Source organism: Microcaecilia unicolor, chromosome 1, assembly GCF_901765095.1.
Source record: "Microcaecilia unicolor chromosome 1, aMicUni1.1, whole genome shotgun sequence".
Taxonomy (NCBI): Eukaryota; Metazoa; Chordata; class Amphibia; order Gymnophiona; family Siphonopidae; genus Microcaecilia; species Microcaecilia unicolor.
Window position 1 is genome coordinate 566,202,689 of NC_044031.1, and position 16,076 is coordinate 566,218,764.

General features: G+C 42.2%; 1 protein-coding gene across 1 annotated transcript in view; it reads right to left on the bottom strand.

Annotated features, from left to right (window-relative positions):
• The window catches only part of CSMD3 (CUB and Sushi multiple domains 3), a 2,043,988-nt gene that overhangs the window by 425,963 nt on the left and 1,601,949 nt on the right, over positions 1-16,076 (bottom strand). The window contains exons 41-42 of the mRNA XM_030189879.1: positions 12,902-13,018; positions 10,700-10,909 (exon numbers count right to left, since the gene is read on the bottom strand). Coding sequence (XP_030045739.1) covers positions 10,700-10,909; positions 12,902-13,018 — 327 coding nt within the window. The remainder of the gene's footprint in view (positions 1-10,699; positions 10,910-12,901; positions 13,019-16,076) is intronic.

The following is a 16,076-nucleotide window of genomic DNA, read 5'->3' on the forward strand; positions in this document are numbered from 1 at the left end:
CAGTTCTCAAGTGTTTCAATTACGTCAGGAAGTGTGCAGACTTCTTCATCTCAATGCTATAGAGATTGTACCTGCTCACGACATAAACAAGGGCTTTTATTCCCGATTTTTTCTCATTCCCAAGAAAGATGGAGGTCAAAGAGCGATACTAGATCTGCGGCATCTCAACAAGTTTCTCCCAAAACAAAGGTTTCGAATGACATCGTTACAAGTCATTCTCCCTCTATTGAATCAGGGAGCATGGTTTTCAGCCATAGACCTACAGGATGCTTACCTACATATTCCTGTTCATCCCTCTTCAAGACGATTTCTTCGGTTTGTCTGTCAAGGCAACATTACCAGTACAAAGTTCTGCCCTTTGGTCTAACATCAGCTCCCAGGGTGTTCTCGAAGTGTGTCATAGCACCAGTTGCTCAATTACATCGACAGGGAATCGTCCTTTTCCCATATCTCCACGATTGGCTGATCATAGCCCAGTCTTCTCAGCAGAATCTTCAAGATTTACAAACTACCATTGTGCTTCTCGAAAAGTTAGGTTTAGTGATCAATTACAAAAAATCACATTTGATCCCAACACAGAGATTGACTTTCATCGGAGCGGATCTGGTGTCATACGAGTCTCTAGCGAAGTTACCACTCCCTCGAGCTCTTTTGCTTATCCAATTAGTTCACTATCTTCAATCACTGAAAGTCATAACGGCTCGGGTTCTTCTAATTCTGTTAGGTCATATGGCATCGACAGTTTCGGTACTTCCACTAGCACGTCTGCACATGAGACCTTTACAGTGGTATTTAAAGAACAGGTGGATTCAGTATCAAGATCCGCTTACTTCAAGGATTCTTCTATCCTCCCGTATCAAACTTCAGCTCTCTTGGTGGACACATCAACACAATCTCTTGGTAGGAGCGCCTTTCCAGTCACCTCTTCCAACAAAAGTTCTTACCACAGATGCATCCAAAGTGGGATGGGGGGCGCATATCGACCACTTCTCGACACAAGGCCACTGGACCAATCAAGAGAAGTGTTATTCCATCAATCTTCTAGAATTGAGGGCGGTCAGATTGGCTATTCAAACTTTTCACCATCTTCTTCGATCCCAAGTGATTCAAGTTCGAATAGACAATCAAGTCGCAATGTTTTATATCAACAAGCAAGGAGGTATGGGTTCTATTCATCTGTGTCAAGAAGCTGTCACACTCTGGAACCTAGTTCTCTCCCTCAATTCGGTGATTCAAGCAATTTATCTACCAGGTCGGGAGAATCAGATTGCAGATGTATTAAGCAGGAGTCTTCAACCTCACGAGTGGTCCCTGAAGACCATAATTATTCACGAACTGTTCCAGATGTGGGGCTGGCCTCTAGTAGATCTTTTTGCCTCCCCACAGAACAGCAAATGTCAGAGATATTGTTCAAGGTGCCCTGCAAAGAACAGAGTAGCAGAGGACGCATTTGCTATCCGTTGGACAGATTCTCTGTTTTATGCATTCCCTCCAATCCCTCTCATTCCAAGAGTGTTGCAGAAAGTTCTCCAAGACAAATCATCACTCATTCTAATAGCGCCGTATTGGCCGAGGCAAGTGTGGTTTCCTGTGCTAAACCAGTTAGCTGTCCGACCACCACAGTTTCTGCCTTTAATTCCAGACCTTCTTTCACAGAACAATGGTCAGCTTCTACACCCAAATCTCAGCAAACTCCAATTGACAGCTTGGTATCTTCAGGTCAATCATTAGGTTCTCAGGTTTTTTCTCAACCAGTTCTTGCAGTCTTGTTGGCTTCCAGGAAGCACTCGACTCGAATGGTTTATGCCTCAAAATGGAGAAGATTTTCTCATTGGTGTACAGCGCATCAACTTGACCCAGTGTCGTGTTCAATTTCTTCCTTATTGGAATATTTCCTTTATCTAATTCACAACTAGCTGCATCTTCAGTAAAGGTACATGTTGCGGCGATTTCTGTTTTTCATGATTCAATTGATGGTTGCACTGTCATGGCACATCCCATCACTAAACGATTTTTGAAGGGGTTATTTAACCTTAAACCTCCGGTTCAATTACCTCCAGTAGTTTGGGATTTGAATGTGGTTTTAGACAAACTTATGGAACCTCCATTTGAACCTCTTCAAGAGACAACCCTTCAATTTCTTACTTGGAAAACCTTGTTTCTTATAGCTATTACTTCAGCTCGAAGAATTGGGGAATTACATGCACTTGTATATTACAGTCCTTATACTCAATTATTACATGATAAAGCGATACTACGTCCTCATCCGAAGTTTCTGCCAAAGGTAGTTTCTTCTTTTCATATAAATCAATCTATTATTTTACCAGTGTTTTTTTCCTCCTCCACATCAATCTGTTCAACACAGTAGGTTGCATACATTGGATTGTACCAGAGCATTATCGATTTATTTGCAACGTACATCAGGTAGTCATAGACCTTCACAGCTTTTTTTATCATACAATGGAAAGGCTCAACAGCCAATATCAAAACGAACTTTATCATCATATGTGACTCAGTGTATAAATTTTTGTTATCAACACCATGCATCACATCCTCATGTTACTGCTCATAAATTACGTTCAATGGCAGCCTCTACTGCATTTCTACATAGAGCACCTCTTATTGATATCTGTAAGGCAGCTACCTGGTCCTCTCTGCATACTTTTTCAAAGCATTACTGTTTAGATGCAGCTTCACGGGCAGATTCATTGTTTGGACTGTCAATACTGCGGGAGGCTATGTGACCGACAACTGTCCTCCTCCTCCTATCACAGGTAACAGATCTCCAACATGGGATTTACTGTATATTTCATGTTAATGATTGCATGTTTTTGTTACCTGTGTTGGCTTGGGAGTCTTCAAGGGGTGTGGCTAGAAGATCCTGTCCATGGAAAAATCTTAGTTTCTTACCTGTAACGGTAGTTTTCCGTGGACAAAGGATCTTCTAGCCACACCATCCCTCCCTACCCTCCCTAGTTGTCGTAGCTATATTATTAAACTGACTGGTCTGGGCTGTCAAGGGTATTTATACAGTATGTATGGGCGGGAATCCGCTAATTCTTTTGCTTTCTTTTTAAAGCGTTGCTATTGGATGGCCGGGTCACGCACGTCATCGTGGCGTATATTCAAGGGGTGTGGCTAGAAGATCCTTTGTCCACGGAAAACTACCGTTACAGGTAAGAAACTAAGATTTTCATGCTGTTTTTTGTTTTGCTACTGCGAGGCTCGGAGAGGAGGAAAGCAAGTGAGATGCCCAAGCTACAGGACAGCTTGACGCTAATGCCATCAGGAGGGGACCTGAGTCACCCCAACCCTTCCGGTTCCCAAAATTCTTTAAAAAATAACAAATGGCTCTGGCGAGCTGGTGCAAGCCAGCTCCAGCACACTACTGGATGTGCCTAAATTTTAGCACAAGAAAAGCGCATGAGCATATTCTATAATCTATGCCTAACTTTAGACATAGTTTATAGAATCATGCTAACTGTGTAGTTTTTGGCACTATTTTTACGGCACCATTTATAGAATTTGGCCCTAAGCCATTAACACGTAACATAGAGTTCCAAGTTACTCGCTTTAACGTCGTCCTTTAATCTCCAACTATGCTCCACCTCCCCCACTCATCAAAATGGTCACTGTCTTGATCTCATCTTCTCCTCCAACTGTTCACCCTCTAGTTTCCTTGCCTCCGATCTTCCCCTCTCTGATCACCATCTTATAACTTTCACACTTAAATCTCCTCCCTCCCAGTCCCGTCCTATCCTATCTAATTTATCTAGGAATCTTCACGACATTGACCCTTCATCTCTATCCTCCCATGTTTCAAACCTCCTCTCTACTGTGGCACCATCCACGTCTGTCAACGAGGCTGTTTCTTCTTACAACAATACTCTATCCTCTGCCTTAGACACTCTTGCACCTTTGATGACCCGCCCTGTAAGGCGTACAAAACCCCAACCTTGGCTGACTTCTAATATCCGCTACCTACGTTCCTGTACCCGCTCCGCCGAACGCCTCTGGCGGAAATCTCGGGCCCTTGCTGATTTCTTACACTTTAAGTTCATGCTGACCTCCTTCCAATCTGCTCTTTTACGTGCCAAACAGGATTATTATATCCAACTGACCAACTCTCTTGGCTCTAATCCTCGACTTCTCTTCACCACATTGAACTCTCTCCTCAAGGTGCCCCCTCCCCCAACTCCCCCTTCACTATCTCCTCAGACCCTTGCTGAATTCTTTCACAACAAGGTTCAAAAGATAAACCTTGCTTTCTCTACCTCACCAGCTCTCCCTCCACTAGTCCGTTCCCCTCTCTCTCCTTCCCCTCATTCCCTTTCCTCCTTTCCTGAAGTTACTATTGAGGAAACTACACTTCTCCTTTCTTCCTCAAAATGTACCACCTGTTCCTCTGATCCCATTCCCACCCACCTTCTTAATGCCATCTCTCCTACTCTTATTCCTTTTATCTGTCACATTCTCAACCTCTCACTTTCCACTGCGACTGTCCCTGCTGCCTTTAAACATGCTGTGGTCACACCTCTCCTTAAGAAGCCTTCACTTGACCCTACTTGTCCCTCTAATTACCGACCCATCTCCCTCCTTCCTTTTCTCTCCAAATTACTTGAGCGTGCTGTTCACCGCCGCTGCCTTGATTTTCTCTCCTCACATGCTATTCTTGACCCATTACAATCTGGTTTTCGCCCTCTCCACTCAACCGAAACTGCGCTTACTAAAGTCTCCAATGACCTATTACTGGCTAAATCCAGAGGTCAATATTCCATCCTCATTCTTCTTGATCTTTCCGCTGCTTTTGACACTGTCGATCACAGCATACTTCTCGATACCCTGTCCTCACTTGGATTCCAGGGCTCTGTCCTTTTCTGGTTCTCTTCCTACCTCTCCCTCCGCACCTTTAGTGTTCACTCTGGTGGATCCTCTTCTACTTCTATCCCTCTGCCTGTCGGCGTACCCCAGGGTTCTGTTCTTGGTCCCCTCCTCTTTTCTATCTACACTTCTTCCCTTGGTTCATTAATCTCATCCCATGGCTTTTCCTACCACCTCTATGCTGATGACTCCCAAATCTACCTTTCTACCCCTGATATCTCACCTTGCATCCAAACCAAAGTTTCAGCGTGCTTGTCTGACATTGCTGCCTGGATGTCTCAACGCCACCTGAAATTAAATATGACCAAAACCGAGCTTCTCATTTTCCCCCCCAAACCCACCTCCCCGCTCCCCCCATTTTCTATTTCTGTTGATGGCTCTCTCATTCTCCCTGTCTCCTCAGCTCGAAACCTTGGGGTCATCTTTGACTCTTCTCTCTCCTTCTCTGCTCATATCCAGCAGACCGCCAAGACCTGTCGTTTCTTTCTTTACAACATCCGTAAAATCCGCCCCTTTCTTTCCGAGCACTCTACCAAAACCCTCATCCACACCCTTGTCACCTCTCGTTTAGACTACTGCAATCTGCTTCTTGCTGGCCTCCCACTTAGTCACCTCTCCCCTCTCCAGTCAGTTCAAAACTCTGCTGCCCGTCTCATCTTCCGCCAGGGTCGCTTTACTCATACTACCCCTCTCCTCAAGACCCTTCACTGGCTCCCTATCCGTTTTCGCATCCTGTTCAAACTTCTTCTACTAACCTATAAATGTACTCACTCTGCTGCTCCCCAGTATCTCTCCACACTCGTCCTTCCCTACACCCCTTCCCGTGCACTCCGCTCCATGGATAAATCCTTCTTATCTGTTCCCTTCTCCACTACTGCCAACTCCAGACTTCGCGCCTTCTGTCTCGCTGCACCCTACGCCTGGAATAAACTTCCTGAGCCCCTACGTCTTGCCCCATCCTTGGCCACCTTTAAATCTAGACTGAAAACCCACCTCTTTGACATTGCTTTTGACTCGTAACCACTTGTAACCACTCGCCTCCACCTACCCCCTCCTCTCTTCCTTCCCGTTCACATTAATTGATTTGATTTGCTTACTTTATTTATTTTTTGTCTATTAGATTGTAAGCTCTTTGAGCAGGGACTGTCTTTCTTCTATGTTTGTACAGCGCTGCGTATGCCTTGTAGCGCTATAGAAATGCTAAATAGTAGTAGTAGTAGTAGTAGGTAGGTGCACAACTGCCTTTTATATGTGCAAGTGTACGTGTATGGCAATATTCAATAAATTTAAGCTTACAAATGACACTTTAATTTAGATAACTTGTTATAGAATAAGAGGAATAGTATGTGTCCATATAAAGCCCATCAGGGAAATTTGATTACATACACTCATACTTGCAGATTTTTGACCTGATCAAACCACCCCCAAATTGCACCTCCTTGAAATTTCTACATTGTGGGTGTTTCCACTTGTAAATAGTGCTTTCTGGAATGTTCATTCATAAATGTATTATTTTATTTACTAGATGCCTTTCACAAGTAAAACATATCAACCTGCTTTAGAAAACAATATAAGTGAAGACAGGAGGATAACAAGAAAAGAACTTCATTGCTTACAGAGAAGCAGGAGGAGAAAAGCCAGTGCACTTTTTCTAGTGAAAAAGGTGCCGGTACTCAAATGCTAGGCCACCCTTCAGGGGTGGGGGTAATTACTGAGGGACCCTTCCCACAATAGCCAGGCCCCCTGCAACCAGTCACAAACCTATGACAAGGCAGAATTGGTGTGTAGAGCCTGAGCTCTTTCATTAAAACTTGGGGACCATGGGTCAATTTTAGCAGCCAATGGAAAAGGTGCCGGTACTCAGTACCCCCAAGTACCCCCTCAAAAAAAGCCCTGAGAAAAGCTAACAACTGTAAGCAAAAAATAAATTAAGAACATAACATAAGAACATAAGCATTGCCATACTGGGACAGACTGAAGGTCAATCAAGCCCAGTATCATGTTTCCAACAGTAGACAATCCAGGTCACAAGTACCTGGCAAGATCCCAAAACAGAAAAAAAAACAGATTTTATGCTGCTTATCCTAGAATATGCAGTGGATTTTCCCAAGTCCATCTTAATAATGGCTTATGGACTTTTCTTTTAGGATACTATCCAAACCTTTTTAAACCCTGCTAAGGTACCTGATTTTACCACATTCTCTGGCAACAAATTCCAGAGTTCAAATTACTCATTGAGTGAAGAAATATTTTCTTTGATTCATTTAAATTTACTACTTAGTATCTCCTTTGCGTGCCCCCTAGTATTTTTGGAAATATTTTACATTCCTCAGTCATATCTCCCCTCAGCCATCTCTTCTCCAAGCTGAAGAGCCCTAGCCTTTTTAGCCTTTCCTCACAGGGAAGTTGTCCCATTCCCTTTACCATTTTTGTTGCCCTTCTCTGTACCTTTTCTAATTTCATTATATCTTTTTTGAGATGCGGTGACCAGAATTGCACACAGTATTTGAGGTGAGGTCGCATTATGGAGTGAAACAAAGGCATTATAACATTCTCTGTTTTGTTTTCCGTTCCTTTCCTAATAAATCCTAATATTCAAATTGCTTTTTTAGCCGCCGCTGCACATTGAGTAGAGGGCTTCAACATATCATCTAAGATGGCACCTAGATCCTTGCATCACATAACTATGGTTTGGGTTCCTCTTTCCCAAATGTATCATGTTGCACTTGCTCATATTAAGTCATCTGCCATCTGGATACCCAGTCTTCCAGTCTTATAAGATCCTCTTGAAATTTTTCACAATCCTCTTGTGATTTAAAAAAATTGAATAACTTTGTGTCATCAGCAAATGTAATTACTTCACTAGTTATTCCCATCTCTAGGTCATTTAGAAATATGTTAAAAAGCAGCGGCCCCAGCACAGACCCCTGGGGAATCCCACTATCTACCCTTCTCCATTGAGAATACTGACAATTTAACTCTGTTCCCTGTTTTCTATCTTTTAACCAGTTTTAATCCACAATAGGCCATTGCCTCCTATTCCATGACTTTCTATTTTCCTCAGGAGTCTTTCATGAGGTACATTGTCAAATGTCTTTTGAAAATCCAGATACACAATATTGACTGGCTCACTTTTATACACATGCCTATTCACCCCTTCAAAGAAATGTTGTTGATTGGGGAGGCAAGATTTCCCTTGACTAAATCCTTATTGGTGTGACTGTTTTGTAATTTTGTTCTTTATAATAGTCGCTCTACCATTTTGCCCAGCACTGATGTCATGCTAACTTTTCTATAAATTCCTCTATCATCTCTGGAACCCTTTTAAAAGTTGGCATTACATTGGCCACCTTCCAATCTTCTGGTACCAGGCTTGATTTTAAAGATAAATTGCATATTACTAAGAATAGCTCTGCAAGTTCATTTTCAATTCTTTCAGTACTCTGGGATGTCCACCATCTAGTCGGTTATTTACTACTCTTCAATTTGTCAAATTTACAGTGATTTCAGCATTGAATACCATTTCTGGCATTGGTATCTCTCCCACATCTTCCTCGGTAAAGACCAAAGCAAAGAATTCATTTAATCTCTCCGCTTGTCTTCCATGAGTGCCCCTTTTATCCCTTGGTCAACTAACGATCCAACTGATTCTTGTGCCAGTCTCCTGCTTCTAATATGCCTAAAAAAGTTATTATTTTATGTTTTTTCCGCCAATGCAATCTTCTTTTCAAGGTCTCATTTTCCCTTCCTTATCAGTGCTTTCCTTTTGAATTGTCATTCCTTATGCTGTTTCCTATCACTTTCAGTCAGATCCTTCTTCCATTTTCTGAAGCAGTTGACAGTGTTAATTTGTAATCTTGAAAATCTATCTGCTCTTTCTTTAAAGACACCTGATCTACTATGGTTTCAACTGCAACATCGCTGTTGGGATGCCTTACTTTCCATGTTTTGGTGATATCTTTTAAATATACTTTTTTCTGAACCATGCACTTTTGAGTGACTGTTAGCCTTCCCCCAATTTCTAGCTTGAAAGATGCTCTATCTTCTTTTTAATTCTTGATGCCAGCAGCCTGGTTCCATCCCAATTAAGGTGGAGCCTATGCTTAGGAACAGGCTCCCCCTACCCCAGAATGCTTTCCAGTTCCTAATAAATCTAAAACCAATTCCTGCACCATCATTTCAATCACACATTGAGACTTCGAAGCTCTGCCTGCATCTTGGGCCATGCGCTTAGAACCAGGAGCATTTCTGCTTAGGAGCCTAAATTTGGCTTCCAGACCCTCCCTACCACATTTTCCTATTTCATTGTTACCCTCATGTACAAAGACAGCTGGCTCCTCCCTAACTCTATCTAAAAATCCTATCTAGGTGACACATGAGGTCTGCTACCATCGTACCAGGCAGGCAAATGACCAGGCAATTCTCAAATCCACCAGCCACCCAGCTATCTACATGCCTAATAATCAAATCACCAACTACAATAGCCATCTGGTTCTGGCTACAGGATTACTTTCAGCTTCACCAGGGTGATGCTCTTCATTTAGGAGACCTCCCTCCTCCAAGGCAGCAAACGGGCTGCCAGGTTGGAGGTGCGACTTCTCTACAATGTCTCTGTATGCCTCCTCTATGTACCTCTCTGTCTTCCTCAACTCCTCTAAGTCTACTACTCTAGCCTCAAAAGAACGTCTCATTCTCTGAGAGCTAGGAGCTCTTTGCACCTACAATATTGTATGAAAAGTGTTGTTACCATTTGCCTTCTTTATATATACATTGTGAATGGAAAAAAGGGAACTCATACATTTTACCTCATAAGTTCCGTGCACCTTTTTCAGAAATATATTGTAATCAAGACACCCTAATGCTGTTGTCACATACATAAAATACTTAGACAGCTTATGAATATCTAGAAGCTATTTGCCATCTACTTTTATGCCTGGTTCAAAAAGTAAATGGATAGTTTGCCAAGCATAGGCATTCCTGATGAAATCTAGACAGGGACATAACAAGTGACTGGCCGGAATGTGTTTCTTTGATGTATTGCTGTAAACTTGATCATTTTGGCTGTTTTGTGGATGAGCAACTGTGAATATTATTTGATCTGTGAAGATAATGCAATTGATGAGACTTGTTGGAAAGCATCTCAGGAGTATCTTTGTTTGCTGTAGGATAACTTGCTTGTTCACCTTGGTGAATTTGGTGGCTTTGAACTTTTTGTAGCATTTCAATGAAATGTCACGGTAAACAATTTTGTTCACTGTTATCTGTGGAATTCCAAGATCTTGTGCAACTTCATACTAAGTTCTGTGAATCTGTGGCTGTTTTTTTCTGACCCAATACAAAATCATGAACACAATTGATATTTGAGACCATACAAGAGGTGCATTGCCAGCTACCAGCCTTCCGATGTTTCATTATATCAGTTTCATCAATCTTTTTCAGAAATTTATTTGAGCTTCTCAATGTTCAATTCTTTTTGGAATTTTTTTTTTTCACTGCAATGTTTAGTTTGTCACAAAATTCCTTCTTCAGCAAACACCATTTTCACAGTTAGTATAAACAATAATATCACATTGATATAAATTTTACATGGTAAAGTAAGTAAGCAGTGAGTTCTAGGAGTCAGTCATGAAAAATGTTGGTTAAATTACAATGTTAAATAACAGGTAGATGACAAACTGTGTGGATTCTTTTTTTCTCCTCCATGTATACATCTATATAGTAGAAAACCTGTAAGTATCACACAAGGTTCATGATTTAATAATGTATAGATAAGTCAATAACTGTTAATTGTGAAGTTTAGCTTGTCTGATGCACTCACCTTGATAAATAATATGAAAGCCTTGTTTGTTCTGAGAGTAATCGCTGTGAAAATATAAGCTGGTTTCATGTGTTGTACTGAACAATGAAGCTGGAAGCTGAGGGCCACTGAGTCTTCCAATAACTGTGCCAATTTCTGATGATCCACTTCTCACTTCCAAGTAATCATGGATTGTTTCAGTGGAAAAGTTAACAAACTGTAAATGCACACCTAAAAAGTGATAAACAGGTGCAAAAACACCAGACATTATTATTATTATTCAAGACAGAGATAAAAAATCATAGATTAGAGCTATTTAAATAATTATGATTTTGGATTAGGTGCTAACAATATTTATTCAGAAAACCCAGCAGTTATTTTCTAGAGCTTTGAAAGAATAATTATATGAATTATATTTACATTTTTATACATTAAAAATAATACCAACAATTTTCATTTATAAAAAGAATACTAATAGTGCCAGACCCATTACCTAGTTATAATTTATAAGTATTTAGCTCATACCTTTCCAGTGGTAGTTCAAAGTGAGCTACATTCAGTTATAGGTATTTTCCTGTCCCCAGAGGACTTACAATCTAAGGGCTTTGTTTACTAAGCTGCATTAAGGGCGCACTATCATTTTTAGAATGTGCTAAATGCTAAAGACACCCATATATTCCTATACGCACTATGGATCTAACACATTGACAGAACATAACACATGAACAGTGGCATTCCTAGGGGGGCGGACACCCCCCCCCCCGGGTGCAGCACCCCCCCCCCCCCGATGCAGCGCAGAACCCCCTGGGTGCAGCACACCCCCGATGCAGTGCAGACCCCCCCCCCCCGGGTGCACGCCGCTGGGGAGGGGTGCTGCAGCGCGCACCTGCTCAGAGTTCCCTGACTTCGCGCGTTCACTGCAGCTCCCTCTGACCCGGAACAGACACGCGTACTCCACCTCCACAGCCCCAGTGGACCAGCTCTCCCTCTGTAGAGGCGATGGGGCCCACAACAGAAGCTGCCAGGGGCTCCGACGCTGGAGGAGTGTTTGGTGATCTATCGGAGGGACGAGAAGTGATGGAAGCATTGGAGCTACACGGAGCAAGCGGCCCTGGTGAAACGGTGGAGGAGCAAGGCTCAGAATAGGCTGGGATCCAGGAACTTCAAGTGGGTGAGCTCCCGGAGTTCATGAGAAAGCCGACAGAGGTAACATTAGAATCGCTATGGGACTTGATATCGTAGTCCCATAAGTTTTTTCTTCAACAGTCTAACAACCACTTTTTACAAATTACAACTTTGGAAAAAAGATTAGATAAGAATGAAGACAAAGCAGAGATATTGATAAAACGAGTGGAAAAAGTGGAGAGTAAAATGGTTCAATTAGAGACGATACAACCTACTTTAATTAAAGACATTACAAATTTGAGATACAGATCTGAATTGGATGACAATTATATGAGAATACAAAACTTAAGATTTGTTAATTTTCCCAAACTGAAACTTGTGACACCGATTGAAATGCTCAAAAGATATTTAAAGGAAAACTTAGGGATTCCTGCTGATCAATTACCATCATTTACTCAAGCATATTACCTTCCTCAAGGAATGTCAATTGAACAACAGGAAAGGAGCCTAACTAATCTTACAGATTTCCTGGAATCTTCAGATTAGGAACAAGGTACATATTATCTGATAAAAACTGGCTCTTCTGTTTGTTTTTCAAAAATAAAGAAAAACTTTTCCTAGGAAAAAAGATATTACTGTTCCCTTAGTATGTAGACAAACTCAGACTAAGAGAAAACAATTTTTGTTGCTGAAATCGGCGGTCCTTGCACTTGGTGGCTCATTCTACTTAAGGTTTCCATGCAAGTGTATTGTGAAGTTTAATACCATGAAATATGTTTTCCTGGAGCCTCAGCAATTATCAGCTTTCATAGCCTCAAAACAAATGGAAGGAGCACAATAGAAAATTAATCACTGTTGTACTAGCTGATTTAAATAATTTTGAACTGTTTATTATTTATTTGAAACCTCTTTTTGAATTCTTGGATCTAGTTTAATGTGGACCTGAGTAACTTAAATAATTTATGTCGTACATATTTTCTTTTAGTTTAATTGAAATAATGCTTTCTATATCAAGTGTTTTTTTCCTTGATGTAAATTGGAAATTATAAATAAATAAATAAATAAAAAGCAGCAAAATGCTTGCAAGGTAATACGTACCAAACCCAATAGGCAGCTTTATTGTCCATGTGCAATCTAAGCTACTGGGATAATTTCCTGGAAATCCAGGGCTAAGAATCACACCACCGAAGTCAGATAAAGAACCACCACATTGTGCTGTGAAAACAATTAAGATAAATATACATTATTTGCATATAGTTATACATACACACAGAGCGCACAGGCATAGACACACAAACACATCTTTTACATGCAGATTCATTTTATAAATAAGACACAGATCAAAATTGAGATGTCCAGGTAAGATGCATAGCTTATTCTACACTACCTGCAAGACTGCATATGTATTTGCTGGCACATCCAGCGGAAGCAGCCAATTTAGAAATATGCATGTATATAAAATGAATGAACCCAACAGCTTCCATTTGTAAATGTTGACACTACCATGTGGAAGTGACAATTCTTCAACTTCCACATGCAGCTGCCCTATTTTTACAAACCCACATACGTAAGTGCTGTCAATTAACTACTGAAGTTACAATTTTAATTTGGTTTTGTTTTGGAGGCTGGAACATAGGCAGTGGAAGAGGTGAGATACAGGATCTTTGGTGACACCAGTATTTTCCCCCACATAGCATCAGCATCAGCTTGGGGACAGGGTTGGAAATGGTTTGTTTGGCCCCTCCATCCTAGAGGCTTGTGTTCCATTTTTAAAACAGGGATTACACGTGTACATTTTTGAATCATCCAAGTCCCACCCAAACCGCATCTCTGCCATGCTCCCTTGAAATCTCTGCATGGTGTGTATCTGCACATGAAACAGCAGCTTTATAAAATTGTTGTTTACACATGTAACAAACTCCCCTATATCCAGGACCTCTTTATCTCGCGTCACCTCCATCTGCTCGCCATAACAGAAACCTGGCTCTGCCCTGATGACTCTGCTTCAGTCGCAGCCCTCTGCCATGGTGGTTATCTTTTTTCACATACTCCTCGCCCTACTGGTCGCGGGGGCAGTGTTGGACTACTTCTCTCTCCCTCCTCCAGATTTCAACCCCTTCTTCCACCTCAATCTCACTGTTTTTCCTCCTTTGAAATCCACTCTATCCGCCTTTTCTCTCCTCTGCCTCTTCGAATAGCGGTCATTTATCGTCCCCCTGATAAGTCCCTTTCATCCTTTCTCAGTGACTTTGATGCCTGGCTTGCCTTCTTCCATGATCCTTCCTCCCCCTCTCTCATCCTTGGTGACTTTAATATTCCTGCTAATGTTCCTTCCAACTCTTATATTTCCAAGTTACTCGCTTTAACATCCTCCTTTAATCTCCAACTATGCTCCACCTCCCCCACTCATCAAAATGGTCACTGTCTTGATCTCATCTTCTCCTCCAACTGTTCACCCTCTAGTTTCCTTGCCTCTGATCTTCCCCTCTCTGATCACCATCTTATAACTTTCACACTTAAATCTCCTCCCTCCCAGTCCCGTCCTATTATATCTAATTTATCTAGGAATCTTCACGATATTGACCCTTCATCTCTATCCTCCCATGTTTCAAACCTCCTCTCTACTGTGGCACCATCCATGTCTGTCAACGAGGCTGTTTCTTCTTACAACAATACTCTATCCTCTGCCTTAGACACTCTTACACCTTTGATGACCCGCCCAATAAGACGCACAAAACCCCAACCTTGGCTGACTTCTATTATCCGCTACCTACATTCCTGTACCCGCTCCGCCAAACGCCTCTGGCGGAAATCTCGGGCCCTTGCTGATTTCTTACACTTTAAGTTCATGCTGACCTCCTTCCAATCTGCTCTTTTACGCGCCAAACAGGATTATTATATCCAACTGACCAACTCTCTTGGCTCTAACCCTCGACTTCTCTTCACCACATTGAACTCTCTCCTCAAGGTGCCCCCTCCCCCAACTCCCCCTTCATTATCTCCTCAGACCCTTGCTGAATTCTTTCACGACAAGGTTCAAAAGATAAACCTTGAATTCTCTACCTCGCCACCTCTCCTGCCACTAGTCCATTCCCCTCTCTCTCCTTCCCCTCATTCCCTTTCCTCCTTTCCTGAAGTTACTATTGAGGAAACTACACTTCTCCTTTCTTCCTCAAAATGTACCACCTGTTCCTCTGATCCCATTCCCACCCACCTTCTTAATGCCATCTCTCCTACTCTTATTCCTTTTATCTGTCACATTCTCAACCTCTCACTTTCCACTGCGACTGTCCCTGCTGCCTTTAAACATGCTGTGGTCACACCTCTCCTTAAGAAGCCTTCACTTGACCCTACTTGTCCCTCTAATTACCGACCCATCTCCCTCCTTCCTTTTCTCTCCAAATTACTTGAGCGTGCTGTTCACCACCACTGCCTTGATTTTCTCTCCTCACATGCTATTCTTGACCCATTACAATCTGGTTTTCGCCCTCTCCACTCAACCGAAACTGCGCTTACTAAAGTCTCCAATGACCTATTACTGGCTAAATCCAGAGGTCAATATTCCATCCTCATTCTTCTTGATCTTTCCGCTGCTTTTGACACTGTCGATCACAGCATACTCCTTGATATCCTGTCTTCACTTGGATTCCAGGGCTCTGTCCTTTCCTGGTTCTCTTCCTACCTCTCCCTCCGCACCTTTAGTGTTCACTCTGGTGGATCCTCTTCTACTTCTATCCCTCTGCCTGTCGGCGTACCTCAGGGTTCTGTTCTTGGTCCCCTCCTCTTTTCTATCTACACTTCTTCCCTTGGTTCATTAATCTCATCCCATGGCTTTTCCTACCATCTCTATGCTGATGACTCCCAAATCTACCTTTCTACCCCTGATATCTCACCTTGCATCCAAACCAAAGTTTCAGCATGCTTGTCTGACATTGCTATCTGGATGTCTCAATGCCACCTGAAATTAAACATGACCAAAACCAAACTTCTCATTTTTCCCCCCAAACCCACCTCCCCACTCCCCCCGTTTTCTATTTCTGTTGATGGCTCTCTCATTCTCCCTGTCTCCTCGGCTCGAAACCTTGGGGTCATCTTTGACTCTTCTCTCTCCTTCTCTGCTCACATCCAGCAGACCGCCAAGACCTGTCATTTCTTTCTTTACAACATCCATAAAATCCGCCCCTTTCTTTCCGAGCACTCTACCAAAACCATCATCCACACCCTTGTCACCTCTCGTTTAGACTACTGCAATCTGCTTCTTGCTGGCCTCCCA